The sequence below is a fragment of the Pongo abelii genome, chromosome Y (assembly GCF_028885655.2).
Source record: "Pongo abelii isolate AG06213 chromosome Y, NHGRI_mPonAbe1-v2.0_pri, whole genome shotgun sequence".
NCBI classification, from domain to species: domain Eukaryota; kingdom Metazoa; phylum Chordata; class Mammalia; order Primates; family Hominidae; genus Pongo; species Pongo abelii.
The window spans coordinates 1,137,980-1,165,594 of NC_072009.2; the positions used below are offsets into that span (position 1 = coordinate 1,137,980).

General features: G+C 50.6%; 1 protein-coding gene across 4 annotated transcripts in view; it reads left to right on the plus strand.

Annotated features, from left to right (window-relative positions):
• The window catches only part of CSF2RA (colony stimulating factor 2 receptor subunit alpha), a 42,776-nt gene that overhangs the window by 12,294 nt on the left and 2,867 nt on the right, over positions 1-27,615 (plus strand). For 2 of the 4 annotated variants that reach the window (XM_054545416.1, XM_054545415.1), the window contains 10 exons: positions 3,277-3,378; positions 6,459-6,601; positions 9,297-9,420; positions 9,538-9,667; positions 11,058-11,230; positions 12,591-12,724; positions 14,640-14,669; positions 18,045-18,180; positions 20,596-20,692; positions 22,796-22,877. In XM_054545416.1, coding sequence (XP_054401391.1) covers positions 3,277-3,378; positions 6,459-6,601; positions 9,297-9,420; positions 9,538-9,667; positions 11,058-11,230; positions 12,591-12,724; positions 14,640-14,669; positions 18,045-18,180; positions 20,596-20,692; positions 22,796-22,877 — 1,151 coding nt within the window. Of the gene's footprint in view, positions 1-3,276; positions 3,379-6,458; positions 6,602-9,296; positions 9,421-9,537; positions 9,668-11,057; positions 11,231-12,590; positions 12,725-13,128; positions 14,542-14,639; positions 14,670-18,044; positions 18,181-20,595; positions 20,693-22,795; positions 22,878-27,615 lie in introns of those variants that run through there. The other 2 variants (XM_054545417.1, XM_054545418.2) reach the window with 2 other exon arrangements.

A 27,615-nucleotide genomic window follows, 5' to 3' on the forward strand; every position in this document is an offset into this window, starting at 1 on the left:
ATCCAAGAGGGCCGGACGCGCAGTGGCTCACACCTGTCATCCCATCAGTTTGGGAGGCCAAGGCAGGAGGATCACTTGAGATCCGGAGTTTGATACAAAAATTAGCCAGGCGTGGTGGCGCATGTCTGTAATCCCAGCTACTCGGGAGGCTGAGGCAGGAGAATGGTGTGAACCCGGGAGGCGGAGGCTGCAGTGAGCCGAGATGGCGCCGCTGCACTCCAGCCTGGGTGACAGAGAGAGACTCTGTGTCCAAAAAAATAAATAAATAAATAAGTCAACCAAGACGGCCGGACGCACAGTGGCTCACACCTGTCATCCCATCAGTTTGGGAGGCCAAGGCAGGAGGATCACTTGAGATCCGCAGTTCGAGACCAGCCTGGCCAACATGGTGAAACCCTGTCTCTACTAAAAATACAAAAATTAGCCGGGCGTGGTGGCGGCGCCTGTAATCCCAGCTACTCGGGAGGCTGAGGCAGGAGGATGGCTTAAACCCGGGAGGCGGAGGTTGCAGTGAGCCGAGATCGTGCCGTTGCACTCCAGCCTGGGCGACAGAGCAAGACCATCTCCAAAATAATCATAATAATTAATAATAATAATAATAAGTAGTGCAAGAGAAGTACACAAATATTCCAAACATTTAGTGACTCAGCAGAGGGGCCAGTCTCGCGGAACAAGAGTTCTGCACCTGTTACCACCACCCAGGGAGTTGTATCTGAATCTCAACATTTAGTGACTCAGCAGAGGGGGCCAGTCTCATGGAACAGGACTTCTACACCTGTTACCACCACCTGGGGAGTTGTATCTGAATCTCAAGGTCAGGCCCACCCAGACAGAACGTGCATCTCTACGGTGCCACAGGAGAGTCTGTCCAGTGCCCAGAGACACCTGCAAGACCCAGAAGCAGGCTCCAAGAAGCGGGGTGCTGCAGTCCAGTGGGGAAAGCAGCCACATCCCTATGTCATGTGGGCTACAGATGAGTAGGGGGGGGCGGGGGCAGGAGAAGAAGAAACAGGTGTGGCCTACATGCTTTTACTTCCCCTTAGCAAGCGAGGTTCCTCTTGCAGAGGAACGGTCTCAGAGACACAATCTTTTTTTTTTTTTTTGAGTTGCAATCTTGCTCTGTCACCCAGGCTGGAGGGCAGTGGTGCGATCTTGGCTCACTGCAGCCTCCACCTCCCGGGTTCAAGCAATTCTCCTGCCTCAGCCTCCCGGGTAGCTGGGATTACGCACCCACCACCCCACCTGGCTAATTTTTGTGTTTTTAGTAGAGACGAGTTTTCACCATGTTAGCCAGGCTGGTCCCGAACTCCTGACCTCAGGCGATCCGCCTGCCTTGGCCTCCCAAAGTGCTGGGATTACAGGCATGAGCCACTGCGCCCAGCCGAGAGACGCAATCTTTCAGAGAGGAGGTTTGGAGCAGGAACCTCAGAGTGGACAGATGGTTCCCACCAGGTGCAGAAGCTTGAACTAAAGATGCTACAAAGGCCGGGTGCAGTGGCTCACACCTGTAATCCCAGCACTTTGAGAAGCTGAGGCAGGCAGATCATCTGAGGTCAAGAGTTTGAGCCCAGCCTGGCCAACATGGCAAAACAGCGTCTCTACTAAAAATGCAAAATTAGCCTGGCATAATGGCGGGCGCTTGTAATCCCAGCTACTCGGGAGGCTGGAGCAGGAGAATCGCTTGAACCCGGGAGGCTGAGGTTGCAGTGAGCCGAGATTGCACCACTGCACTCCAGCCTGGGCGACGGAGCGAGACTCCGTCTCAAAAAAGAAAAAAATGAAATACATTAGTTTGGTTCATAAAGGTGGGACAACTCAAAGTGGGGGCTTCCGGGCTATAAATGAATTTAAACATTTTCTGGTTGACAATTGGTTGAGTTTGTAGCTCCTCCTCCTTCTCCTCTTCGTCCTCCTTCTCCACCCCCCTTCCTCCTCCTCCTTCTTTTTCTCTTCTTTCTTCTTCTTCTCCTTCCCCTTCTTCTTTCTTCTTCTTCCTCCTTCTCCTCCTCCTTTTTCTTCTTCTTCCTTATGGGCTTGGATAAAAGTATATTGACATGGATCCACCATTTGTAGAATCATAGAGTAGCTTCTTTTCTCCTCCTTCCCCTCCTTCTCCTCCTGCTCCTTCTCTTCCTCCTCCTCCTCCTTCTTCTTCTTCCTTTTTTGCATAAATAAGTATCAAGTAAGAGTAGTTTCACTGCCCTAAAAATCCTCTGAAGTCCATGTATTCATCCCTCCCTCTGCCCAGCGCCTACCAACTCCGGATCTTTTTACTATTTCCATGATTTTGTCTTCTTCACACTGTCCAAGTGTTAGGATGACTCAGTCTGCAGCCATCTCAAAGTGGCTTCTTTCCCCTTAGTCATAAGTATTTAAAATTCATTCATGTCGTTTTATGTACTCACCCTTTCTTTCTTCCTCTTCTTTTTTTTTTTTTTTCACTTGCCTTTTATAGCTGTTGCAAAAGTCAAGATTTTTTAAAAAGTATAAAAGAGCAGGGCTGGGCGCAGTGGCTCACACCTGTAATCCCAGCACTTTGGGCGGGCGAGGCAGGTGGATCACGAGGTCAGGAGATCGAGACCATCCTGGCTAACACGGTGAAACCCCGTCTCTACTAAAAATACAAAAAAAAAAAAATCAGCTGGGTGTGGTGGCGGGTGCCTGTAGTCCCAGCTACTTGGGAAGCTGAGGCAGGAGAATGGTGTGAACCTGGGAGGTGGAGGTTGCAGTGAGCCGAGATCACCCCACTGCACTCCAGCCTGGGCGACAGAGCATGACTTCGTCTCAAAAACAAACAAACAAACAAAAACTACAAAAGAGCAAAACAAAACAAAAAAACCAGTTATGAAAATGAAAACCTGAGCCATCCTTTCTTATTTTATTTCCCCAAATCCACTAATTATTAACAGAAAGTAAAGCTATGAGAAATGAATAAAAGTGACTGCAATTTCCTCGAAATGTGTGAGAACCCACCTTTAGTGTCAGCTATGGGTTCCCTCGTGAAGGTCAGCTGAGCCGTGACCCATGAACCACGGAAGCTTGACTCTAGATTGACCATCTTGAGATGCCAAAGATGTCCACGTCCTAATCCCCATGTGGGAGACACAATAATGGCCCTGCAGACCTTCCCCAGCTGGCCATGACCCCTCATTCGACCAGGTCCGCAGCTGACCACCATCCTGGGTTTGTTTCCCCAAATCACCTCCCTAGGGTCCCCTGCCAGGAATGTCCTGGGAGAGGCACCCTTCTCACTGTGTGACATTTTCTCTCGTGCAGCTCTTCCCTTCCCTCTGACCAGCACCATGCTTCTCCTGGTGACAAGCCTTCTGCTCTGTGAGTTGCCACACCCAGCATTCCTCCTGATCCCAGAGAAATCGGGTAAGTATGGAAACCTGGCTGAACCTTCTCTACAGCTCCTGTTTAGACGTCCTGCATCTGGAGACCTATTTGGATACCTGGGTCCATCTGCATTTCATCTCTCATGTTTATGAGGGACCCAATAAGCACCAGCCAACCCACCAGAAGCTCAGAGCTCCTCTTGTTCTCACCTCCCTTTCTACCATTAATTCCCATCCACCCATTCTAGAGATGAGAAAACGGAGGCTCAGATACCTCCACGGTTTAACCCAACGACCATCCAGGTAGTGATGGGGCCAGGATGAGGACCCATGTCTGCATGGAGCCAAAGTGTTTCTTCCTTCCTTCCTTCTTTTGCTTCCTTCCTTTTTCCTTCCTCCCTTCTTCCCTCCCTTGCTTCCTTCTCTTCCTCCTGCCTTCCCTCTTTCCATCCTTCCTTCTCTCCTTCCTTCCATCCTTCTCTCCCTCCTGATTCATTTCTTCTTCCTTTCTTTCTCTTTCTTCCTTCCTTCCCTCCTTCCCTCTCTCTCTTTCTTCCTCCCATTGTTTCTTTCTTTCCTTCCTTCTTTCCTCCTTCCTTCTTTCTTCCTTTCTTTCCTTCCTTCCTTCTTCCTTTCTTTCTTTCCTTCCTTCCTTCCCTCCTTCCCTCTCTCTCTTTCTTCCTCTCATTGTTTCTTTCTTTCCTTCCTTCTTTCCTTCCTTCCTTCCCTCCCTCCCTCCTTTCTTTCTTTCTCTTTCTTCCTTCCTTCCCTCCTTCCCTCTCTCTTTCTTCCTTCCATTGTTTCTTTCCTTCCTTCTTTCCTTCCTTCCTTCCTTCCTTTCTTCTTTTCTTTCTTTCCTTCCTTCTTTCCTTCCCTCCTTCCCTCTCTCTCTCTTCCTTCCATTGTTTCTTTCTTTCCTTCCTTCCCTCCCTGCTTCCCTCTCTCTCTCTTTCTTTCTCCTTCTTTGTTTCTTTCTTTCTCTTTCTTTCTTTCTTTCCTTCTTTCTTTCTTTTTCTTTCTTTTCAGAGTCTCCCTCTTGTTGCCCAGGCTGCAGTGCAATGGCTCAATCTCAGCTCACTGCAAACTCAGCCTCCTGGGTTCAAGCGATTCTCCTGCCTCAGCCTCCCAAGTAGCTGGGATTACAGGTGCCTGCCACGAGGCCCAGCTAATTTTTTGTATTTTTAGTAGAGACAGGGTTTTGTCATGTTGGCCACGCTGGTCTCAAACTCCTGGCCTCAGGTGATCCACCTGCCTTGGCCTCCCAAAGTGCTGGGATTACAGGTGCCTGCCACCATGCCCAGCTAATTATTGTATTTTTAATAGAGACGGGTTTTGTCATGTTGGCCAGGCTGGTCGCAAACTCCTGGCATCAGGTGATCCCCCGCCTTGGCCTCCCAAAGTGCTGGGATCACAGCTGTGAGCCACGACACCCAGCCTCTTGTTTTTGGACTTCTTAATAACAGCCATTGTGACTGGTGTGGAATGACAGCTCATTGTGGTTTTGATTTGCATTTCCCGGAGGGACCTTCTTGACTGAAGATGTCAGGGCCTGCTTCGGGAAAATATTTCCAGGTTTTTGTGACCTGTTTCAGGGAAGACAGACAAAGACAGCTTTCTGTTTCTGCAATTTTCTCAAATTCCTTCGGCTTTATTTTAAACTGCCAAGGTTCCATAATTTGGGAAGCGTGTTCAGAGCCACATCACTCTGGATAAAGAGTATTTGCCAGTTCTCATTCAAGCGGTGTTCTCTCTCTCTCTCTCTCTCTCTTTTTTTTGAGACAGGGTCTCGCTCTGTCACCCAGGCTGGAGTGCCATGGTGTGATCTCGGCTCACTGCAGCCTCAACTTTCTGGGATCAAGTATCATCCCACTCCAGCCTCCCAAGTAGCTGGGACTACAGAAATACAGCACCACACCAAGCTAATTTAATTTTTTTTTTTAAATTTTATAGAGATGAGATCTTGCTATGTTGCCAAGACTGGTTTTTGATTTTTTTTTTTTTTTTTTTTTTTTTTTTTTTTTTTTTTTTTTTTTTTTTTGAGACGGAGTCTTGCTCTGTCTCCCAGGCTGGAGTGCATTGGTGCGATCTCGGCTCACTGCAGCCTCCACCTCCCAGGTTCAACCGATTCTCCTGCCTCAGCCTCCTGAGTAGCTGGGATTACAGGCACCCACCACCATGTCCACCTAATTTTTTTGTATCTTTAGTAGAGACGGGGTTTCACCATGTTGGCCAGGCTCGAACTCCTGACTTCAGGTGATCCACCCACCTCAGCCTCCAAAACTACTGGGATTACAGGCGAGAGCCACGTCGCCTGGCCAGTTTCTGATGATTTCTGCAGTAAACATCTCCATGTGGAGAAGGAGCAAGCTGGGACTACAGACGTGCACCACCACGCCTGCCTAATTTAAATTTTTTTAAAAAATTGTTTTTTTTAAGAGATGCGATCTTGCTATGTTGCCCAGACAGATCTCAACCTACTGGGCTCAAGTCTGCTTTTTGCCTCAGCCTCCCAAGCTGCTGGGATTAGAGGTGTGAGCCACTGTCCCCAGTCTTCAGATAATTTTTGAATATTTCTGCAGTAGAAATCTCCTTTTTCGGAAACAGCAAGGGGGCTGTGAAAAGGAGGGAAGATGGACAAGGGAGGAACAGATACCTGAGGATGTGGGATGTCCTGGGACCACATGAGTGACAGAGGAAAGTCAGCAGGCTCCAGCCCTGAACTTCACCTCCCAGAACCGAGTGAGAGGAGAGAAAACAGGGCCAGCCGGGCGTGGTGGCTCAGGCCTGTAATCCCAGCACTTTGGGAGGCCAAGGTGGGTGGATCACCTGAGGTCAGGAGTTCGAGACCAGCCTGACCAACATGGTGAAACCCCGTCTCTACTAAAAATACAAAAATTAGCCTGGCATGGTGGTGCGCGCCTGTTATCCCAACTACTCAGGAGGCTGAGGCATAAGAATCACTTGAACCCAGGTGGTGGAGCTTGCAGTGAGCCAAGATCGCGCTATTGCACTCCAGCCTGGGCGACAGAGCCAGACTCTGTGTCAAAAAAAAAAAAAAAAAAAAAAGGAAAAGAAAACAGGAAAAGAGGAAATTCTGAATCCAGTGCCCGTTCCTTGCAGATCCGCCAACAGTGGTACCAGCCTCTAGTCTCAATGTGAGGTTTGACTCCAGGACGATGAATTTAAGCTGGGACTGCCAAGAAAACACAACCTTCAGCAGGTGTTTCTTAACTGACAAGAAGAACAGAGTCGTGGAACCCAGGGTGAGATGAATTTCCCATGCTCAACCCATGTCCTTTACACAACCCTTGCTGAGTTAACAGCAACAGGGTCGGCCGGGCGCAGTGGCTCACGCCTGTAATCCCGGCACTTTGGGAGGCGGAGGCGGGTGGATCACTTGAGGTCGGGAGTTCGAGACCAGCCTGACCAACATGGTGAAACCCCGTCTCTACTAAAAATACAAAAATTAGCCAGGTGTGCTGGTGGGTGCCTGTAATCCCAGCTACTGGAGAGGCTGAGGCAAGAGAATCACTCGAACCCGGGAGGTGGAAGTTGCAGTGAGTCGAGCTCGTGCCATTGCCCTCCAGCCTGGGCGACAGAGCGAGACTCCGTGTCATAAAATAAAATAAGGCCGGGTGTGGTGGCTCACGTTTGTCATCCCAGCACTTTGGGAGGCCGAGGCAGGTAGGTCACCTGAGGTCAGGAGTTCAAGACCAGCCTGACCAACATGGTGAAACCCTGTCTGTACTAAAAATACAAAAATTAGCCTAGCGTGGTCCTGCATGCCTGTAATCCCAGCTACTTGGGAGGCTGAGGCAGGAGAGTCACTTGAACCCGGGAGGTGGAGGTTGCAGTGAGCTGGGCGTGGTGGCAGGTGCCTGTAATCCCAGCTACTCGGGAGGCTGAGGCAGGAGAATTACTCGAACTCAGGAGGCGGAGGTTGCGGTGAGCCGAGATGGTGCCATTGCACTCCAGCCTGGGCAACAAGAGCAAAACTCTGTCTCAAAAAGTAATAATAATAAATTAAATTAAATTAAAGCGAGACGGCCACAGACACAACACAAGCGTGGTATTTGGAGAAATGTCAGAGCCATAATCTCACAGGGACTGGGAAAGTGCTGTTGGCTCATGGCCGCAAGGTGTACCAGAGCCTGATTCCCTGAGGCAGAGCCTATTTTACCGTATTTTAGCGCAAGAGCATATTTTACCCCAAGAGAAGAGAAACCCTGGCAAATGCGGTTGGATGTGTGCCTGGGTCTGTGGTAGAAGCAGGACGGAGAAAAGTAAAGTGTCAGTGACGTTGTCAGTGTGTCACCGTCCTGGTCCCCCAAAGGATTAAGGTCAGGGTTTTCGGAACACAGGAGACAGAGACAGAAGAGTGGGGAGAGGGGAGGGAAGGAGGGAGAAACACAGAGAAAGAGAGAATAGAAGGAGGAAGGAGAGGAAGAGAGAAATATATGATCGATAGGTAGGTGATAGATGATTTATTGACTGATAGGTGATAATAGACGATTGGGTGATTGGTAGTCAATTCTATAGATAGATGTTACACGGGTGGATGGGTGGTCTTGCTATGTTACCCCAGATGACATATTTTTTTTTTTTTTTTTTTTTTGAGATGGAGTTTCGCTCTTGCTGCCCAGGCTGGAATGCACTGGTATGATCTTGGCTCACTGCAACCTCCACCTCTCAGGTTCAAGCGAGTCTCCTGCCTCAGCCTCCCGAGTAACTGGGATTACAGGCACCCGCCACCATGCCCAGCTAATTTTTGTATTTTTAGTAGAGACGGGGTTTCACCATGTTGGCCAGGCTGGTCTTCAACTCCTGACCTCATGATCCGCCCCCCTTGGCCTCCCAAAGTGCTGGCATTACAGGTGTGAGCCACCGTGTCTGACCTTTATTTTTTGGGGTGGAGTCTCACTCTGTCGCCCAGGCTGGAGTGCACTGGTGCAATCTCGGCTCACTGCAACCTCTGCCTCCCGGGTTCAAGAGATTCTCCTGTCTCAGCCTCCCAAGTAGCTGGGATTACAGGTGCCCGCCACCACACCTGGCTAATTTTGTATTTTTAGTAGAGACGGGCTTTCACCATGTTGGCCGGGCTGGTCTCGAACTCCAGACCTCAAGTGATCCACCCGCCTCAGCCTCCCAAAGTGCTGGCATTACAGGTGTGAGCCACTGTGTCCGATCCTTTTTTTGGGGGGTGGAGTCTCTGTCTGTTGCCCAGGCTGTAGTGCAATGGCATGATCTCAGCTCACTGCAACCTGTGCCTCTTGGGTTCAAGAGATTCTCCTGCCTCAGTCTCCTGAGTAGCTGGGATTACAGGTGCCTGCCACCACACCTGGCTAATTTTGTATTTTAGTAGAGATAGGGTTTCACCATGTTGGTCAGGCTGGTCTCGAACTCCTGACCTCAACTGATCCACCCGCCTCAGCCTCCCAAAGTGCTAGGATTACAGGCGTGAGTCACTGCACCTGGCCTCTAGTCTGATACTTTCAGCACTGCTAGAGTATAAGATTGAGTTTTCACCTGCAAGCTGGTATTCGGCGTATCCACTCAGAGTCCTTGGAGGAAGCATAGGGGGATGATTTCACAAAGGGAGGCAGGTGGGTGTCACCAAATCCAGGTAAAAACCAATACCATGGCCGGGCGTGGTGGCTCATGCCTGTAATCCCAGCACTTTGGGAGGGCGAGGCAGGTGGATCACCTGAGGTCAGGAGTTTGAGACCAGCCTGGCCAACATGGTGAAACCCTGTCTCTACTACAAATACACAAATTAGCTGGGTGTGGTGGCAGGTGTCTGTAATGCGAGCTACTCGGGAGGCTGAGGCAGGAGAATTGCTTGAACCTGGAAGGCGGAGGTTGCAGTGAGCCGAGATCGCGCCACCGCACTCCAGCCTGAAGAGTGTAGGAGACAGAAGGTTGTTTCCTAATCGGCTCTGTCTGGTTGCAACTCTTCAGCTCAATAACAATGAATGTTCGTGCACATTTCGTGAAATTTGTCTGCATGGAGGAGTCACTTTTGAGGTTCACGTGAATACTAGCCAAAGAGGATTTCAGCAAAAACTGCTTTATCTAAATTCAGGTAAGCAGGACAGCTCAGAGATCTGTTTACAGCACTACCCATCACCATCCCGCCAGCATCAAAGTACATCCCGTTGAGCTTCGGAGTGAAAATTATTTTGTTTCTGCCTCTTCCCAGGAAGGGAGGGTACCGCTGCTCAGAATTTCTCCTGTTTCATCTACAATGTGGATTTCATGAACTGTACCTGGGCGAGGGGTCCGACGGCCCCCCGTGACGTCCAGTATTTTTTGTACATACAAAACTCAAAGTAAGTGTTCACCTCATGTGAAGAATTATGAGCAATGCAGGGATGGGAGAAAAATTATGCTTGTTTTTTTTTTCTTTTTCTTTTTTTAAGACATGGTCTTGCTCTGTTGCCCAGGCTGGAGTACAACAGTGCCATCTCGGCTCATTGCAACCTCAACCTCCTGGGTTCAAGCAATTTTTCTGCCTCAGCTTCCCAGGTAGCTGGGATTACAGGCGCCCGCCACCACATCCAGCTAAATTTTGTATTTTTAGTAGAGACGGGGTTTTGTCATGTTGCCCAGGTTGGTCTCGAACTCCTGACCTGAAGTGATCTGCCTTCCTTGGCCTCCCAAAGTGCTGGAATGACAGGCGTGAGACACCACACCACGTCCCACATATGTATTTAGAGACAGAGTCTTGCTCTGTCACCCAGGCTGGAGTGTAGTGATGTGATCTCAGCTCCCTGCAACCTGCGCCTCCCTCCCGGGTTCAAGTGATTCTCCTGCCTCAGCCTCCCGAGTAGCTGGGACGACAGGTGCGCACCATCACACCCGTCTAATTTTTGTGTTTTTGGTAGAGACGGGGTTTCACCATGCGGGCCAGGCTGGTCTTGAACTCCTGACCTCAGGGGATCCACCCACCTCGGCCTCCCAAAGTGCTGGGATTACAGGCGTGAGCCACTGCACCGGGCATGTTTTGTTTTTTTGTTGTTTTGTATGTTTCTTTTTGTTTTGTGTGTTTCTTTTTGTTTTGTGTTTTTGTGTTTTTGTTTTTTTGTTTCATGTTTTTGTGTTGTTTTGTCTTTTTGTGTTTTTGTTTTGCTTTGTGTTTTTGTGTTTTGTTTTGTATTTCTTTTTGCTTCGTTTTGTGTTTGTTTTTGTTTCGTTTTGTGTTTTTGTGTTTTTTTGTTTCGTGTTTTGGTGTTTTTGTTTTGTGTTTTTGTGTTTTGTTTTGTGTTTGTTTTTGTTTTGTGTTTGTTTTTGTTTTGTTGTTCTGTTTTCTGTTTGTTTTTGTTTTGTTTTGCATTTTTGTGTTTTTGTTTTGTTTTGTGTTTTTGTGTTTTGTTTTGTTTGTTTTTGTTTTGTCTTGTGTTTTTCTGTTTTGTTTTGTGTTTCTTTTTGCTTTGTTTTGTGTTGTTTTTGTTTCGTTTTGTGTTTTTGTGTTTTTTTGTTTCGTGTTTTGGCGTTTTTGTTTTGTGTTTTGTGTTTTGTTTTGTGTTTGTTTTCGTTTTGTGTTTTTGTTTTGTTTTGTTGTTCTGTTTTGTGTTTGTTTTTGTTTTGTTTTGCGTTTTTGTGTTTTTGTTTTGTTTTGTGTTTTTGTGTTTTGTTTTGTGTTTGTTTTTGTTTTGTTTTGTGTTTTTGTGTTTTGTTTTGTTTTCCTGATTGCTCTCTGAGCACTTTCTAATCTTTCAGGAGAAGGAGGGAGATCCGATGTCCTTATTACATGCAAGACTCGGGAACCCATGTGGGATGTCACCTGGATAACCTGTCAGGATTAACGTCTCGCAATTACTTCCTGGTTAATGGAACCAGCCGAGAAATTGGCATCCAATTCTTCGATTCACTTTTGGACACAAAGAAAATAGGTGAGAATAACACATATGATTTTCCTATTGTTTATAGGTGAAATGGAATTTGCCTTAAAATCTGTGTAACTGAGGCCAGGTGTGGTGACTCACACCTGTAATCTCAGCACTTTGGGAGGCCGAGGCAGGCCGATCACCTGAGATCGGGTGTTCAAGACCAGCCTGGCCAACATAGAGAAACCCCATCTCTACTAAAAATACAAAAATTAGCCAGGCGTGGTGGCACATGCCTGTAATCCCAGCTACTCGGGAGGCTGAGGAGAATCACTTGAACCCAGGAGGTAGACGTTGCAGTGAGGTGAGATTGTGCCACTGCACTCCAGCTTGAGTGACAGAGCAAGACTGTGTCTCAAAAACAAACAAACAAACAAAAAAACTGTGTAACTTTGGTGCTGTAACAAATTAGAACTGAGTCGATTTAACTTTCCTTTTTTTGAGATACAGTCTCACTCTGTTGCCCAGGCTGGAGTGCAGTGGTGCAATCTCAGCTCACTGCAACCTGTGCGTCCCAGTTTCAAGCAATTCTCCTGTCTCAGCCTCCTTAGTAGTTTGGATTATAGGTGCCCGCCACCCACCACGCTCGGCTGATTTTTGTATTTTTAGTAGAGACGGGGTTTCACCATCTTGGCCGGGCTGGTCTCGAACTCCTGACCTCAGATGATCCGCCTGCCTTAGCCTCCCAAAGTGCTGGGATTACAGGCATCAGCCACCGCACCTGACCTCCCTCTTTCTCTCCTTCCTTGTTTCCTTCCTCCCTGCCTTTCTGCCTTTCTTCTTTCTTCTTCTCTTCCTTTATTCCTTCCTTCCTTCCCTCCCTCCCTCGCTTCTTTCCTTCCTTCCTTACTCCTTCCCTCCCTTCTTTCCTTCCTTCCTCCTTCCCTCCCTCCTTCCTTCCCTCCCTCCCTCTCTCCCTCCCTTCTTCCTTCCTTCCTTCTTCTTCTCCTTCTTTCTTCACTCCTTTCCTCCTTCCTTCCTCTTTTTCTTCATTTCTTCCTCACCAGCACCTCTTCGTGTCCCAGTGCCCCGCTCCTGGCTGGCCTTTTGGAGCCAGTCCCATATGCCCACACGCTCTCCTCTTCCCAAGCCCACCACATCCCACCAGTGGACTCCCTCATCCTGTTGGACGTTCTCAGCCTCTTCAGGCTCAGGACTCTCACAGAAGTGTGACTCCTGCCCACCGAGCCCATCCCCACCTCCCACCCTGGACCCCCTGCCCCAGTGGGTATCTCTCCTGTACATGGTAACTGCCCCACCTCCACCTGGACCCAGTGTAGACAGGAGACCCTGCCCCACCTCCACCTGGACGCAGTGTAGACAGGACCTTTCTGGTTCAGGGGTGTGTCCTGCGCCCTCATTACAGAACAATTCAACCCTCCGGGCAATGTCACCGTACATTGCAACACGACGCACTGCATCGTACGGTGGAAACAACCCAGGACCTACCAGAAGCTGTCGTACCTGGACTTTCAGTACCAGCTGGACGTCCACAGAAAGGTCGGTGAGAGCTCCCCAGGGTTGGGCACCAGGAGGGAGGCGAACGGGACACGCCCACACAGGAGCCTGGGAATCCCGGGGAAGTGGCCTGGGGGAAGGATGGCTGGGTGGTGAGCGGTGACTCTGGGGTGAACGCACTTTGGGTAGCGGAGGAAGAGGTGAAGGGTCTGTGGCCTGTGAAGCCACCTTGAATGAGGTTGCAGGGAGGATGGACAAGGACGATCCTGCACCCATGGGACCAGGAAGTGGACCGGGAGGTGTGGGGGACGATGCCACAAGCAAGGGAAAGCGTCCGCTCCACCTCCAGCTGGACGCAGTGTAGACAAGAAGGAGAGCCTGCCCCATGTCTACCTGGACCCAGTGTAGCTAGGAGGAGACCCGACCCCACCTCCATCTACACCCAGTGTGGACAGGAGGAGACGGAGACCCTGCCCCACCTGCACGGAGACCCAATGTACACAGGAGGAGCTCTTGTCCCACAACCACCTGGACCCAGTGTAGACGTGATGAGAGACGGCCTCACGTCCACCTCGATCCGGTGTAGACAGGAGGAGCTCTTGTCCCACAACCACCTGGACCCAGTGTAGACGTGATGAGAGACTGCCTCACGTCCACCTCGATCCGGTGTAGACAAGAGGAGATCTTGTCCCACAACCACCTGGACCCAGTGTAGACGTGATGAGAGACTGCCTCACGTCCACCTCGATCCGGTGTAGACAAGAGGAGATCTTGTCCCACAACCACCTGGACCCAGTGTAGACATGATGAGAGACTGCCTCACGTCCACCTCGATCCGGTGTAGACAAGAGGAGATCTTGTCCCACAACCACCTGGACCCAGTGTAGACGTGATGAGAGACTGCCTCACGTCCACCTCGATCCGGTGTAGACAAGAGGAGATCTTGTCCCACAACCACCTGGACCCAGTGTAGACGTGATGAGAGACTGCCTCACGTCCACCTCGATCCGGTGTAGACAAGAGGAGATCTTGTCCCACAACCACCTGGACCCAGTGTAGACGTGATGAGAGACTGCCTCACGTCCACCTCGATCCGGTGTAGACAAGAGGAGATCTTGTCCCACAACCACCTGGACCCAGTGTAGACGTGATGAGAGACGGCCTCACGTCCACCTCGATCCGGTGTAGACAGGAGGAGCTCTTGTCCCACAACCACCTGGACCCAGTGTAGACGTGATGAGAGACTGCCTCACGTCCACCTCGATCCGGTGTAGACAAGAGGAGATCTTGTCCCACAACCACCTGGACCCAGTGTAGACGTGATGAGAGACTGCCTCACGTCCACCTCGATCCGGTGTAGACAAGAGGAGATCTTGTCCCACAACCACCTGGACCCAGTGTAGACATGATGAGAGACTGCCTCACGTCCACCTCGATCCGGTGTAGACAAGAGGAGATCTTGTCCCACAACCACCTGGACCCAGTGTAGACGTGATGAGAGACTGCCTCACGTCCACCTCGATCCGGTGTAGACAAGAGGAGATCTTGTCCCACAACCACCTGGACCCAGTGTAGACGTGATGAGAGACTGCCTCACGTCCACCTCGATCCGGTGTAGACAAGAGGAGATCTTGTCCCACAACCACCTGGACCCAGTGTAGACAACGAGAGCCTGCCCCAGGTCTACCCGGAGACAGGAGAATACCCTGCCCCAAGGCCAGTGGGCCCTTTCTGGATGGGTTACAGGAAGATATCTGGCCAGGAAGACTTCTGTGTTTGCAGCTCCTCATCCCACCTGTCTTGTAGATTCGGGGTTTGTGGAGGGAGACCTGCCCGCCACCCCTCAGGGACTCTTTCCCATTCGGTGCCCACACCAGGGGAGACACTGTGTGAACCATCTAAAGTGTTTTAGAAATGGAAACAGTGAGCCTTGTATTGTGTTTTGTTTTGTTTCTAGAATACCCAGCCTGTCACGGAAAACCTACTGGTAAGTGAAACCACAGACCCCACTGATGACCCTCAGCATAACCCTGCAGTGCCGTACTCACCACATCTAGCATAACCCTACAGTCCCCTACTCACCACCCCTAGTGTAACCCTACAGTCCCCTACTCACCACCCCTAGTGTAACCCTACAGTCCCCTACTCACCACCCCTAGTGTAACCCTACAGTCCCCTACTCACCACCCCTAGTGTAACCCTACAGTCCCCTACTCACCACCCCTAGTGTAACCCTACAGTCCCCTACTCACCACCCCTACAGTCCCCTACTGACGACCCTCAGCATAACCCTACCGTCTGCTACTCACCACACGTACTGTCACCCTACAGTCCCCTAGTGATGACCTCCAGCATAACCCTACAGTCCCCTATTCACCACCCCTACAGTCCCCTACTGACGACCCTCAGCATAACCCTACCGTCTGCTACTCACCACACCTAGTGTAACCCTACAGTCCCCTACTCACCACCCCTACAGTCCCCTACTGACGACCTCCAGCATAACCCTACAGTCCCCTACTCACCACACCTAGTGTCACCCTACAGTCCCCTACTCACGACCCCTACAGTCCCCTACTGACGACCTCCAGCATAACCCTACAGTCCCCTACTCACCACCCCTAGTGTAACCCTACAGTCCCCTACTCACCACACCTAGTGTCACCCTACAGTCCCCTACTCACGACCCCTACAGTCCCCTACTGACGACTCTCAGCATAACCCTACAGTCCCCTACTCACCACCCCTAGTGTAACCCTACAGTCCCCTACTCACCACCCCTAGTGTCACCCTACAGTCCCCTCGTCATGACCCCTGGAGTAACCCTACAGTCTCCTACTCACCACACCTAGTGTAACCGTACAGTTCCTTACCCATGACCCCTGGCATAACTCTATAGTCCCCTACTCACAACCCTTACAGTCCCCTACCCCTGACCCCTGGCGGAACCCTACAGTTCCCTATTCACCACCCTGGCGGAACCCTACAGTCCCCTACTCATGACCCTACAGTCTCCTACTCACCAAACCGAGCGTAACCGTACGGTTCCCTACCCATGACCCCTGGCAGAACCCTACAATTCCCTATTCACAACCCTGGCATAACCCTACAGTCCCCTACTCATGACCCCTAGTGTAACTGTACAGTCCCGTACCCGTGACCCCTGGTGGAACCCTACAGTCCCCTACTCATGACCCCTAGTGTAACTGTACAGTCCCGTACCCGTGACCCCTGGTGGAACCCTACAGTCCCCTACTCATGACCCCTAGTGTAACTGTACAGTCCCGTACCCGTGACCCCTGGTGGAACCCTACAGTCCCCTACTCATGACCCCTAGTGTAACTGTACAGTCCCGTACCCGTGACCCCTGGTGGAACCCTACAGTCCCCTACTCATGACCCCTAGTGTAACTGTACAGTCCCGTACCCGTGACCCCTGGTGGAACCCTACAGTCCCCTACTCATGACCCCTAGTGTAACTGTACAGTCCCGTACCCGTGACCCCTGGTGGAACCCTACAGTCCCCTACTCATGACCCCTAGTGTAACTGTACAGTCCCGTACCCGTGACCCCTGGTGGAACCCTACAGTCCCCTACTCATGACCCCTAGTGTAACTGTACAGTCCCGTACCCGTGACCCCTGGTGGAACCCTACAGTCCCCTACTCATGACCCCTAGTGTAACTGTACAGTCCCGTACCCGTGACCCCTGGTGGAACCCTACAGTCCCCTACTCATGACCCCTAGTGTAACTGTACAGTCCCGTACCCGTGACCCCTGGTGGAATACAACCCTGGCGTCATCCTACAGTCTCCACAAACCCAGTGTAACCCTACAGTCTTGGTTTACGGGACTGTTAGTGCCAGTGTGGCCCAGGGTTGGACACGGTGGGGTGTGATCCTGAACCGGAGGATGCAGATCTCCCACGGATGAGGGCCCCCTCATAGTTCTCACTGGGCAGGGTCTGCTCTTGGCCTCAACCTTCATGTCCCAATGGTTGGAATATTTACGCTCAGCCTGTTCTACTGATTTTCCCATTTTATTCCTCTTTCCTCTGAGTGGGTTAAAAATATATCCCAGTGACTGTCTAGGGAGATTATGTCTCCCTCTAAAATGCTTTTAGAGTGAGTACGGTTGCCGGATATTTACCAAGTCTCCTGGCGACTCTGACCCTCAGTATCCTCCTCTGTCCGACGCGTATGCTAGACTTGGGGATCTTAATATCCCTTGCTAAACTATCCATCTGAAGCTCTGTTAATATCAGTTGTTACTCCTGAATCATTTATTTATGTATGTATTTATTTTTAGACGGAGTCTCGCTCTGTCCCCCAGGCTGGAGCGCAGTGGTGCGATCTCAGCTCACTGCAACCTCCACCTCCCAAGTTCAAGCGATTCTCCTGCCTCAGCCTCCCTGGTAGCTGAGACTACAGGCGCCCACCCCCACACATGGCCAACAATTTCTGTTTCAAAAAATAAAATTTTAGCCAGGCACGGTGGCTCACACCTGTCATCCCAGCACCTTGAGAGGCTGAGGTGGGCAAATCACTTGAGGTCAGGAGTTCAAGACCAGCCTGGCCAACGTGCAGAAACCCTGTCTCTACTAAAAATACAAAAATTACCCATGCACGCTGGCGGGCACGTGTAATCCCAGCTACGCGGGAGGCTGAGGCAGGAGAATCGCTTGAACCCAGGAGGCGGAGGTTGCGGTGAGCCCAGATCATGCCACTGCACTCCAGCCTGGGAGACAGAGTGAATGTGTCTCAAATAAAATAAAATAAAATAAAATAAAATAAAATAAAAGAGGCCGGGCGTGGTGGCTCATGCCTGTAATCTCAGCACTTTCGGAGGCCGTGGTGGGCGGATCACGAGGTCAGGAGTTCGAGACCATCCTGGCTAACACGGGTGAAACCCGTCTCCACTAAAAATACAAAAAAAATTATCTGGGTGTGGTGGCGGGTGCCTGTAGTCCCAGCTACTCGGGAGGCTGATGCAGGAGAACGGTGTGAACCCGGGAGGCGGAGCTTGCAGTGAGCCGAGATTGCACCACTGCACTCCAGGCTGAGCGACAGAGCGAGACTCCATCTCAATAAATAAATAAATTAATTAATTAATTAATTAATTAATTAAATAATTTAAAGCCTACATCACCCAAATTTTCCCAATTTGTCTCCCATCCAAATACTAACGAGGCTTGACTGTGCTTAGCTTCCAAGACCCGATCAGACCAAGTGCATTCAGAGTGGTAGAAAAAAAAGAAAAAAAAAAAAAGGAGAAAAAAAATTAAAAGACAAAAGAATGAAAAAAGACAACCTTTTCCTCCACGCAGAGGACGTCTATCTCTAACTTTTCTTTTTTCCTCCAAAGATTGATGTTTCTGGTGATTTGGAAAATAGATACAACTTTCCAAGCGCTGAGCCCAGAGCAAAACATAGTGTGAAGATCAGAGCTGCAGACGTCCGCATCCTGAATTGGAGTTCGTGGAGTGAAGCTGCTGAATTTGGTAAGCGTTGGGCGGAGGTAAGGGGTGTTTGTGCCATCTGCCGCCACCTTGGAGCAGGCACAGAGGTCAGGTGCTCTGTCCTGGGCGCTGAGATTGAGTTGAGAACGTTGCTGGGAGCAGTATCAGGCTCTGAGTTTATTGCTGAGGCTCAAAAGAAGGAGGTGGTCTCGTACTTGGTCACGCAACATTGCTTTGCTGATGTTTTTTCAGGACGGATGAGCTAGTTTCCGTTAATAACCAGAGAAGGGCCGGGCGCGGCGGTTCAGGCCTGTAATCCCAGCAATTTGGGAGGCCGAGGCAGGCGGATCACCTGAGGTCAGGAGTTTGAGACTAGCCTGGCCAACATGGTGAAACCCCATCTCTACTAAAAATACAAAATTAGCCCAGCGTGGAGGCGGGTGCCTGTAATCCCAGCTACTCGGGAGGCTGAGGCAGGAGAATGACTTGAACCCGGGAGGCGGAGGTTGCAGTGAGCTGGGATCACACCACTGCACTCCAGCCTGGGTGACAGAACAAGATTCCGTCCCAAAAATAATAATAAAAAAAAAAAACTAGCCAGGTGTGGTGGCACATACACCTGGTAATCCAGGTGTAATCTCAGCTGCTCAGGAGGCTGAGGGCAGGAGAATCTTTTGAACCCGGGAGGCGGAGGTTGCAGTGAGCTGAGATCGCACCACTGCACTCCAGCCCGGGCAACAGAGCGAGACTCTGTCTCCAAAAAAAAAAAAAAAAAAAAAAAAAGTAGAAGGAGGTGGTCTCATACTCATACGGGGTCATGCAACATTGCTTTGCTGGTGTTTTTTTCAGGATGGATGAGCTAGAATCCCTTAATAGCCAGAGAAGGACCCCACTGATAGCCCTCCTAAAGCCCCACCTCCCTCTGCTCCACTGGGAAATAATTAGTCAGTCTTCGTCCAGTCAAACCATCACCATTCCGGCTCCCTGGCCAAGGGGAAGCTCTCTCCCTCTTTTTTTTTTGAGATGGCGTTTCGCTCTTGTTGCCCAGGCTGGAGTGCAATGGCGCCATCTCTGCTCACCACAACCTCCGCCTCCCAGGTTCAAGTGATTCTCCTGCCTCAGTCTCCCGAGTAGCTGCAATTACAGGCACCTGCCACCACACCCGGCTAATTTTGTATTTTAGTAGAGACGGGGTTTCTCCATGTTGGTCAGGCTGGTCTCGAACTCCCAACCTCAGGTGATCCGCCCGCGTCGCCCTCTGAAGGTGCTGGGATGACAGGCGTGAGCCGCCGTGCCTGGCCGGGGAAGCTCTCTTCAAAGCCAGGTCTGGGCCCCCCAGGAGACAGGTCTATGCTTTTCTCTGAAGATGATTTTGAGGGCTCCAAATTGAAAAGGGGAAGGGGCAGGACATTGAGAATACGCGGTTTTCACCTAAACAAAGGGGACAGAGGAAAAAATGTGAGCTGGAGTGCAGTGGTGCACCTCCACCTCCCAGATCACACAGACAAAATGGGGTACAGGGATGATTAGAGGTGCATTTGTGTCCGGTGGGCCAGGGTGACTGCACCTGTAAGAAATTTTTTTTTGTTTGTTTATTTTTTGTTTTTTGAGACGGAGTCTCACTCTGTCACCAGGCTGGAGTGCAACGGCACGATCTCGGCTCACTGCAACCTCCGCCTCCCGGGCTCAAGCGATTCTCCTGCCTCAGCCTCCCGAGTAGATGGGATTACAGGCATGCATCACGCTTGGCCAGTTTTTGTATTTGTATTTTTATTTATTTATTTATTTTGAGATGGAGTTTCGCTCTGTCACCCAGGCTGGAGTGCAACGGCACGATCTCGGCTCACTGCAACCTCCGCCTCTCGGGTTCAAGTGATTCTCCTGCCTCAGACTCCCAAGTAGATAGGATTACAGGTGCACGCCACCACGCCTGGCTAATTTTGTATTTTTTTTAGTAGAGACGGGGTTTCACCATGTTAGTGAGGCTGGTCTCTAACTCCTGACCTCAGATGATGCACCTGCCTCAGCTTCGCAAAGTGCTGGGATAACAGGAGTGTGCCACCGTGCCTGGCCCAATTTTTGTATTTTTAGTAGAGACGGGGTTTCACCATGTTGCCCAGGCTGGTCTCGAACTCCTGACCTCAAGTGATCTGTCTTCCTCAGCCTCCCAAAGTGCTGGGATGACAGGCGTGAGCCACTGCGTCCGGCCCATGGTGGATTAGTTTTAACAGCTCACCACAAATTTCCTTGTTGGTAAAACATGGAGCAGGCAGGTCGCCTTTCATCTCAGAGCCATCTTACTTAGGAACCAAAAAGAGGGAGGCAGGTTTGCTGGACCCAGTTTTCAGCTTGACTGTTCCCTTTGGCTAAATGCGTTTGGACACCCAAAGAGATTTAATTTCCTTTCACATGTCCATCAACGATTCACCGCAGACGCAAACCTGTGTGTCTCTCTAGGCTCTGACGACAGAAACCTCAGCTCTGTGTACATTTATGTGCTCCTGATCGTGGGAACCCTTGTCTGTGGCATCGTCCTCGGCTTCCTCTTTAAAAGGTAATCTGTGAAACACCTCAGCCTCCCCCAGGCAAACAGGGCAGGCCGGGAGGAAAGCGCTTTCTCCAAAGTCTCTGTCTCTGTCTCTGAGAAAGAGAAACACAGCCTTGGCCGGGCGTGGTGGCTCACGCCTGTCATCCCAGCACTTTGGGAGGCCGAGGCGGGAGGATCACCTGAGGTCGGGAGTTCGAGACCAGCCTGGCCAACGTGGAGAAACCTCGTCTCTATTAAAAATACAAAATTAGCCGGGTGTGGTGGCGTGCACTTGTCATCCCAGCTACTCGGGAGGCTGAGGCAGGAGAATCGCTTGAACCTGGGAGGCGGAGGTTGTGGTGAGCCGAGATCAGGCTGTCGCACTCCAGCCTGGGCACCAAGAGCGAAACTCTGTCTCAAAGTAAGTAAGTAAATACATAAATAAATTTTACTTTAAAAACAGACCCCGGCCGGGCGCGGTGGCTCATGCCTGTAATCCCAGCACTTTGGGAGGCTGAGGTGGGCGGATCACCTGAGGTCAGGAGTTTGAGACCAGCCTGACCAACATGGGGAAACCCTGTCTCTACTAAAACTGCAAAATTAGCCGAGCGTGGTGGCGCGTTCCTGTAATCCCAGCTACTCATCAGGCTGAAGTAGGAGAATGGCTTGAACTCAGGAGGCAGAGCTTGCAGCGAGCTGAGATTGCACCACTGCACTCCAGCCTGGGCGACAGGGCGAGACTCCATCTCAAAACAAACAAACAAAAAACATCTCCAACCCAGAAACCACGCTCTTCAAGGCTGGTGGGATCAAGGCAGGCGTTTCCCCTCTGGAGCTCAGCCCTTCAACACCAGTGACCTCAGACTCCCTGAAGCTGCCCACAGCTGACTGCCTGTTCCATTCCCATCCCTGTGCCTGAGGGGCTAAGGGAAGAGTCTAGAAAGATTCCCTGTGAGCATCACTGTGTATTCCTGTAGGATCTCCTGTTTTCTCGGTTTTTTTTTTGTTTGTTTTTTGTTTTTTGTTTTTTTGAGATGGAGTCTCACTCTGTCTCCCAGGCTGGAGTGCAGTGGTGCAATCTCGGCTCACTGCAACCTCCACCTCCCGGGTTCAAGCAATTCTCCTGCCTCAGCCTCCTGAGTAGCTGGGATGACAGGCATGCACCATGATGCTCACCTAATTTTTGTATTTTTAGGAGAGTTGGGGTTGCTCCATGTTGGCCAGGCTGGTCTCAAACTCTTGACCTCAAGTGATCCACCCACCTCGGCCTCCCAAAGTGTTGGGATAACAGGCGTGAGCCACCAAGACTGGCCTAGTTCCTTCAGATTTTCATCATTTGGTGATTCTTTTATTTTTTGAGATGGAGTCTCGCTCTGTCGCCCAGGCTGGAGTGCAGTGGTGCAATCTCGGCTCACTGCAACCTCCACCTCCTGGGTTCAAGCAATTCTCCTGCCTCAGCCTCCTGAATAGCTGGGATTACAAGCATGCACCACGATACTCAGCTAATTTTTGTATTTTTAGTAGAGACAGGATTTCACCATGTTGGCCAGGCTGGTCTCGAACTCTTGACCTCAAGTGATCCACCCGCCTCAGCCTCCCAAAGTGCTGGGATTACAGGCGTGAGCTGCCACGACTGGCCTAGTTTAAGATTTTCGTCATTTGGTGATTTTTTTTTTTTTTTTTTTTGAGATGGAGTCTTGCTCTGTTGCCCAGGCTGGAGTGCAATGGCGCAATCTCGGCTCACTGCAACCTCCACCTCCCGGGTTCAAGCAATTCTCCTGCCTCAGCCTCCTGAATAGCTGGGATTACAGGCATGCACCACGATACTCAGCTAATTTTTGTATTTTTAGTAGAGATGGGGTTACACCACGTTGGCCAGGCTGGTCTCGAACTCCAGACATCAAGTGATCTGCCCACCTCATCCTCCAAAAGTGCTGGGATGACAGGCGTGAGCCACTGCGCCCGGCCTAGTTCCTTAAGGTTTTTGTCACTTGGTGATTCTTAGTGAAGTTGTTTTGCGTAGTTGAGCGCAGACACCCCGCACGCAGCATCCCTCAGCACAGGGCGCTGATAGAAGGAACTCTGGTGACCTGGGGTTCGTTCTCCTCACACTTTTTCTCTGTGTCTCAGGTTCCTTAGGATACAGCGACTGTTCCCGCCAGTTCCGCAGATCAAAGACAAACTGAATGATAATCATGAGGTGGAAGACGAGGTAGGTAGGGGTTGGCGGAGCAGTGACCTGGGATGGAAAGTGGGGAGTGGGGAGCGTGGGACACGGCCTCTGAGTGTCGACCATCTTGCTTCCCCACCAGCTGCGACCGCAGCGTCACCACGGGTGTGGCTGGAATCTGTATCCCACTCCTGGGCCTTCTCCCGGGTCGGGGTCGTCTCTGTAAGCTCCATTAGGAGAAACTGAGGCAGGGTGGTGGTCAAAAAAAGGAGGAGAAGATGGTAGAGAGGGCCAGGCACGGTGGCTCACGCCTGTCATCCCAGCACTTTGGGAGTTCGAGGCAGGCGGATCACCTGAGGTCAGAAGTTCGAGACTAGCCTGACCAACATGGTGTAACCCCATCTCTGCTAAAAATACAAAAAATTAGCCGGGCGTGGTGGCAGGCACCTGTAATCCCAGTTACTCGGGAGGCTGGGACAGGAGAATGGCTTGAACCCAGGGGGCGGAGGTTGCAGTGAGCCGAGATCGTGCCACCGCACTCCAGCCTGGGTGACAGAGTGAGATTCCACCTCAAAAGGAAAAAGAAGGTAGAGAGGAGAGGCAGAAATAAAGAGACAAGAGACAAGAGACAGAGGTGGAGAAAGATGGAGGAGAAGGAGGAGAGAGAGAGGAACATAGAAGAGAATGAGAAGAAGACACCAGAGAGAGGGAAACAGAGGCAGACAGACTGACAGAGAAACAAAGGCAGACACACAGACAGAGAAACAGAGAGAGGGAGGGAGAAAAGGGAGAGGGAAAGAGAGAGAGAGACACACAGAGAGGAAGACAGAGACATACGAAGAGAAAAAGACAATCAGAGAGACAGAGATGGAGAAACAGAGACAAACAACAAACACAAAGACCCAGGCGGGGGCCGGGCGCAGTGGCTCACACCTGTCATCCTAGCACTTTGGGAGGCTGAGGCGGGTGGATCACTTGAGGTTGGGAGTTCGAGACCAGCCTGACCAACATGGAGAAACCTTGTCTCTACTAAAATTACAAAAATTAGCCGGGCGTGGTGGCACTCGCCTGTAATCCCACCTACTCTGGAGGCTGAGGCAGGAGAATCACTTGAACCCAGGAGGCGGAGGTTGTGGTGAGCCGAGATCGCGCCATTGCACTCCAGCCTGGGCAACAAGAGCAAAACTCTATATATCAAAAACAAAACAAAAGTAAACACCGCAGCAGGGAGAAGAGAGAGACAGAGAAGAACAGAGGCACAGAGAGGGGAGAGAGACAAAGACAGAGACACAGAGAAAGACAGAGACAGAAAAAGAGAGAGAGACGGAGAAGGAGAGATAGAGACAGGGACAAAGAGAAAAAGACAGAGAGACAGAGGGAGAAACAGAGAGAGAGAGAGACATAGGTGGACACGGAGAGGGGAAAGAGAGAGAGAGGGAGGAAAGAGACAGAGAGGGAGGCAGAGAAGAGAGACACAGAGACGCCGAGAGAGACAGGGAAGACACAGGAGTGGGATTTAGTCTCAGCGAGAGCCCAGAGACGGTGAACAAGGGCGAGGAATCATTGACCTGCACCCCGAGACCCCATTGGCGCTCCTCTCCCACCCACCTCTCTCCAGCTCAGGGACTATGTCTTATGTTGCAGTACGCTGGCAGGCTGCAAAGTCAGGCCAGGGCTGATGCTGCATCCCAGAGGCAGAACCGTCCTGCATTCTCAGAGTAGGAGATGAAATTTTTAAAAAGGAAATAAAACTCTTGTCCGGGGAACCTCAGCTTTTATCCTTTAGACCTTCGACTGATTAGATGAGGCCCACCCTTCCCACGTTAGACCTTCGACTGATTAGATGAGGCCCACCCTTCCCACTGTAGACCTTCAACTGATTAGATGAGGCTCACCCTTCCCCTTTATAATTTTTTTTTTTTTGAGATGGAGTTTCACTCTTGTTGCCCAGGCTGGAGTGCAATGGCACAATCTTGGCTCACTGCAACCTCCACCTCCCAGGTTCAAGTGATTCTCCTGTCTCAGCCTCCGGAGTAGCTGGGATTACAGGCACACACCACCACGCCCAGCTAATTTTTTGTATTTTTAGTAGAGACGGGGTTTCGCCATGGCCAGGCTGGTCTTGAACTTCTGACCTCAGGTGCTCCACCCACCTTGGCCTCCCAGAGTGCTGGGATTACATGCGTGAGCCACTGCACCCAGCCACTTTTAGGCTTTTCAATGATTAGATGAGGCCCACCCTTCCCCCTTTAGACCTTTGACTGATTAGATGAGACCCAGCCTTCCCCTTTAGACCTTCAACTGATTAGATGAAGCCCAGCCTTCCCCTTTAGACCTTCAACTGATTAGATGAAGCCCAGCCTTCCCCTTTAGACCTTCAACTAATTAGATGAGACCCACCATTCCCCTTTAGACCTTCAACTAATTAGATGAGACCCACCATTCCCCTTTAGATCTTCAACTGATTAGATGAAGCCCAGCCTTCCCCTTTACACCTTCAACTTATTAACTAGATAAGGCCCACCCTTACCCATTAGACTTTCAACTGATTAGATGAGGCCCACTCTCCCCGTTTAGACCTTCGACTAATTAGATGAAGCCCACCATTCCCCTTTATACTTTCGACTGATTAGATGAGGCCCGCTCTTCCCCCTTTTCCCCCTTTACACCTTTGACTGATTATATGAGGCCCACCCTTCCCCTTTAGACCATCAGCTTATTAATTAGATAAGGCCTACCCTTACCCTTTAGACTTTTAACTCATTAGATGAGGCCCACTCTCCTAGTTTAGACCTTCGACTGATTAGATGAAGCCCACCATTCCCCTTTAAACCTTTGACTGATTAGCTAACGTCCACCCTTCCCCCTTTAGACCTTTGACTGATTAGATGAGACCCATCCTTCCCCTTTAGACCTTCAACTGATTAGATGAAGCCCAGCCTTCCCCTTTATAGCTTCATCTTATTAGGCTCACCCTTATCCTTTAGACTTTCAACTGATTAGATGAAGCCCACTCTCCCCGTTTAGACGTTTGACTGATTGGATGAAGCCCACCATTCCCCTTTATACCTTTGACTGATTAGATGAGGCCCACCCTCCCCTTTAGATCTTCAACTGATTAGATGAAGCCCAGCCTTCCCCTTTAGACCTTCAACTTATTAATTAGATAAGGCCCACTCTTCCTCTTTAGACTTTCAACTCTCCCCATTTACACCTTCGACTGATTAGATGAAGCCCACCATTCCCCTTTAGACCTTCAGGTGATTAATTAGATAAGGCCCACCCTTACCCTTTAGACTTTCAACTGATTAAATGAGGCTCACTCTCCCCGTTTAGACCTTTGACTGATTAGATGAAGCCCACCATTCTCCTTTATGCCTTCGACTGATTAGATGAGGCCCACGGTTCTCCTTTGGACCTTCAACTGATTAGATGAGGCCCACCCTCCCTTTTATACCTTCGACTGATTAGATGGGGCCCATCCTTCCCCTTTAGACCTTCAACTGATTAGATGAAGCCCACCTTTCCCTTTTTAGACCTTTGACTGATTAGATGAGGCCCACCTTTCCCCCTTTAGACCTTCCACTGATTAGATGAAGCCCACCTTTCCCTTTTTAGACCTTTGACTGATTAGATGAGGCCTACCCTTCTCCCTTTAGACCTTTGACTGATTAGATGAGACCCACCCTTCCCGTTTAGACCTTCAATTCATTAGATGAAGCCCAGCCTTCCCCCCTTCCCCTTTAGACCTTCAACTGATTAGATGAGGCCCACCCCCTTTAGACCCTTCGACTGATTACATAAGGCCCACCCACATTCTCCAGTCCAATCTCTTTTCCTGGAAATCAGCTGATTGTGAACTTGACATCTACAAAGCACCTTTGTAGCAGCCCCTGAGTCATGGTTTGATTCAATAACTGGGGACTGTAGCCTAGTCACAGGGACACGTCATTGGTGCTGGGTATCCGAGACATCATTGGTGCCAGGTATCTGAGACAGGGACCAAGAGATGAAAGAGAAACAGAGAGACTCAACCCGAAAGAGGTAGACACGCAGGAAGACGGAGATAGAGACCCAGAGATGGGGGTGGAAGGAAGGTGAGAGGGGGAGGAAAGAGAGACAGAGAGGGAGACAGAGAAAAGAGGCAGAGAGACCGAGAGAGAGGCTCAACAGCAAGACCCCAGAGAGGGTGACTAAGAGTGAGAGATCTGCATGACCCACATCCCAAGACCCCGTGGGTGGCCTTCTCCCACCCACCTCTCTCCAGCTCAGGGGCTGTGTCTTCCTCCCATGGGGAACTCCAGTTCCAGCCCAGGGTTGCCCCGAGTGCCCTCTTCCCTGCCACATAGGTAACATCCTCCCGGTTGCCACTTGCACACCCCCGTCCTAGACCCGGCCATCTGTCATTCCGTTACCTTCTACCCCCACGCCAGCCTCCTCCTTGGCCCCTGCTTTCCACTGACCCCCAGGGGTCCCCCACATCGAGGTGCCAGGATGATGGCTTCAGGCTTCAACCTTCCCTTCTCCGAGCTCCGTTGGCCCCAGGGGCTTAGCACCTGCTGTACCCTGCCCAAATTTCACGCTCACAAGCTCTTCCAAAAGCCACCCTGTTCATCGTCAACTATGAGGCCGCATGGGTGGATCTGTCTCAGATCTTTACCCCAGGAAAAACCCCTGGCCAGGCGCAGTGGCTCACGCCTGTCATCCCAGCAGTTTGTGAGGCCAAAGCGAGTGGATCACCTCAAAGTCAAGAGTTTGAGACCAGCCTGGCCAACATGGT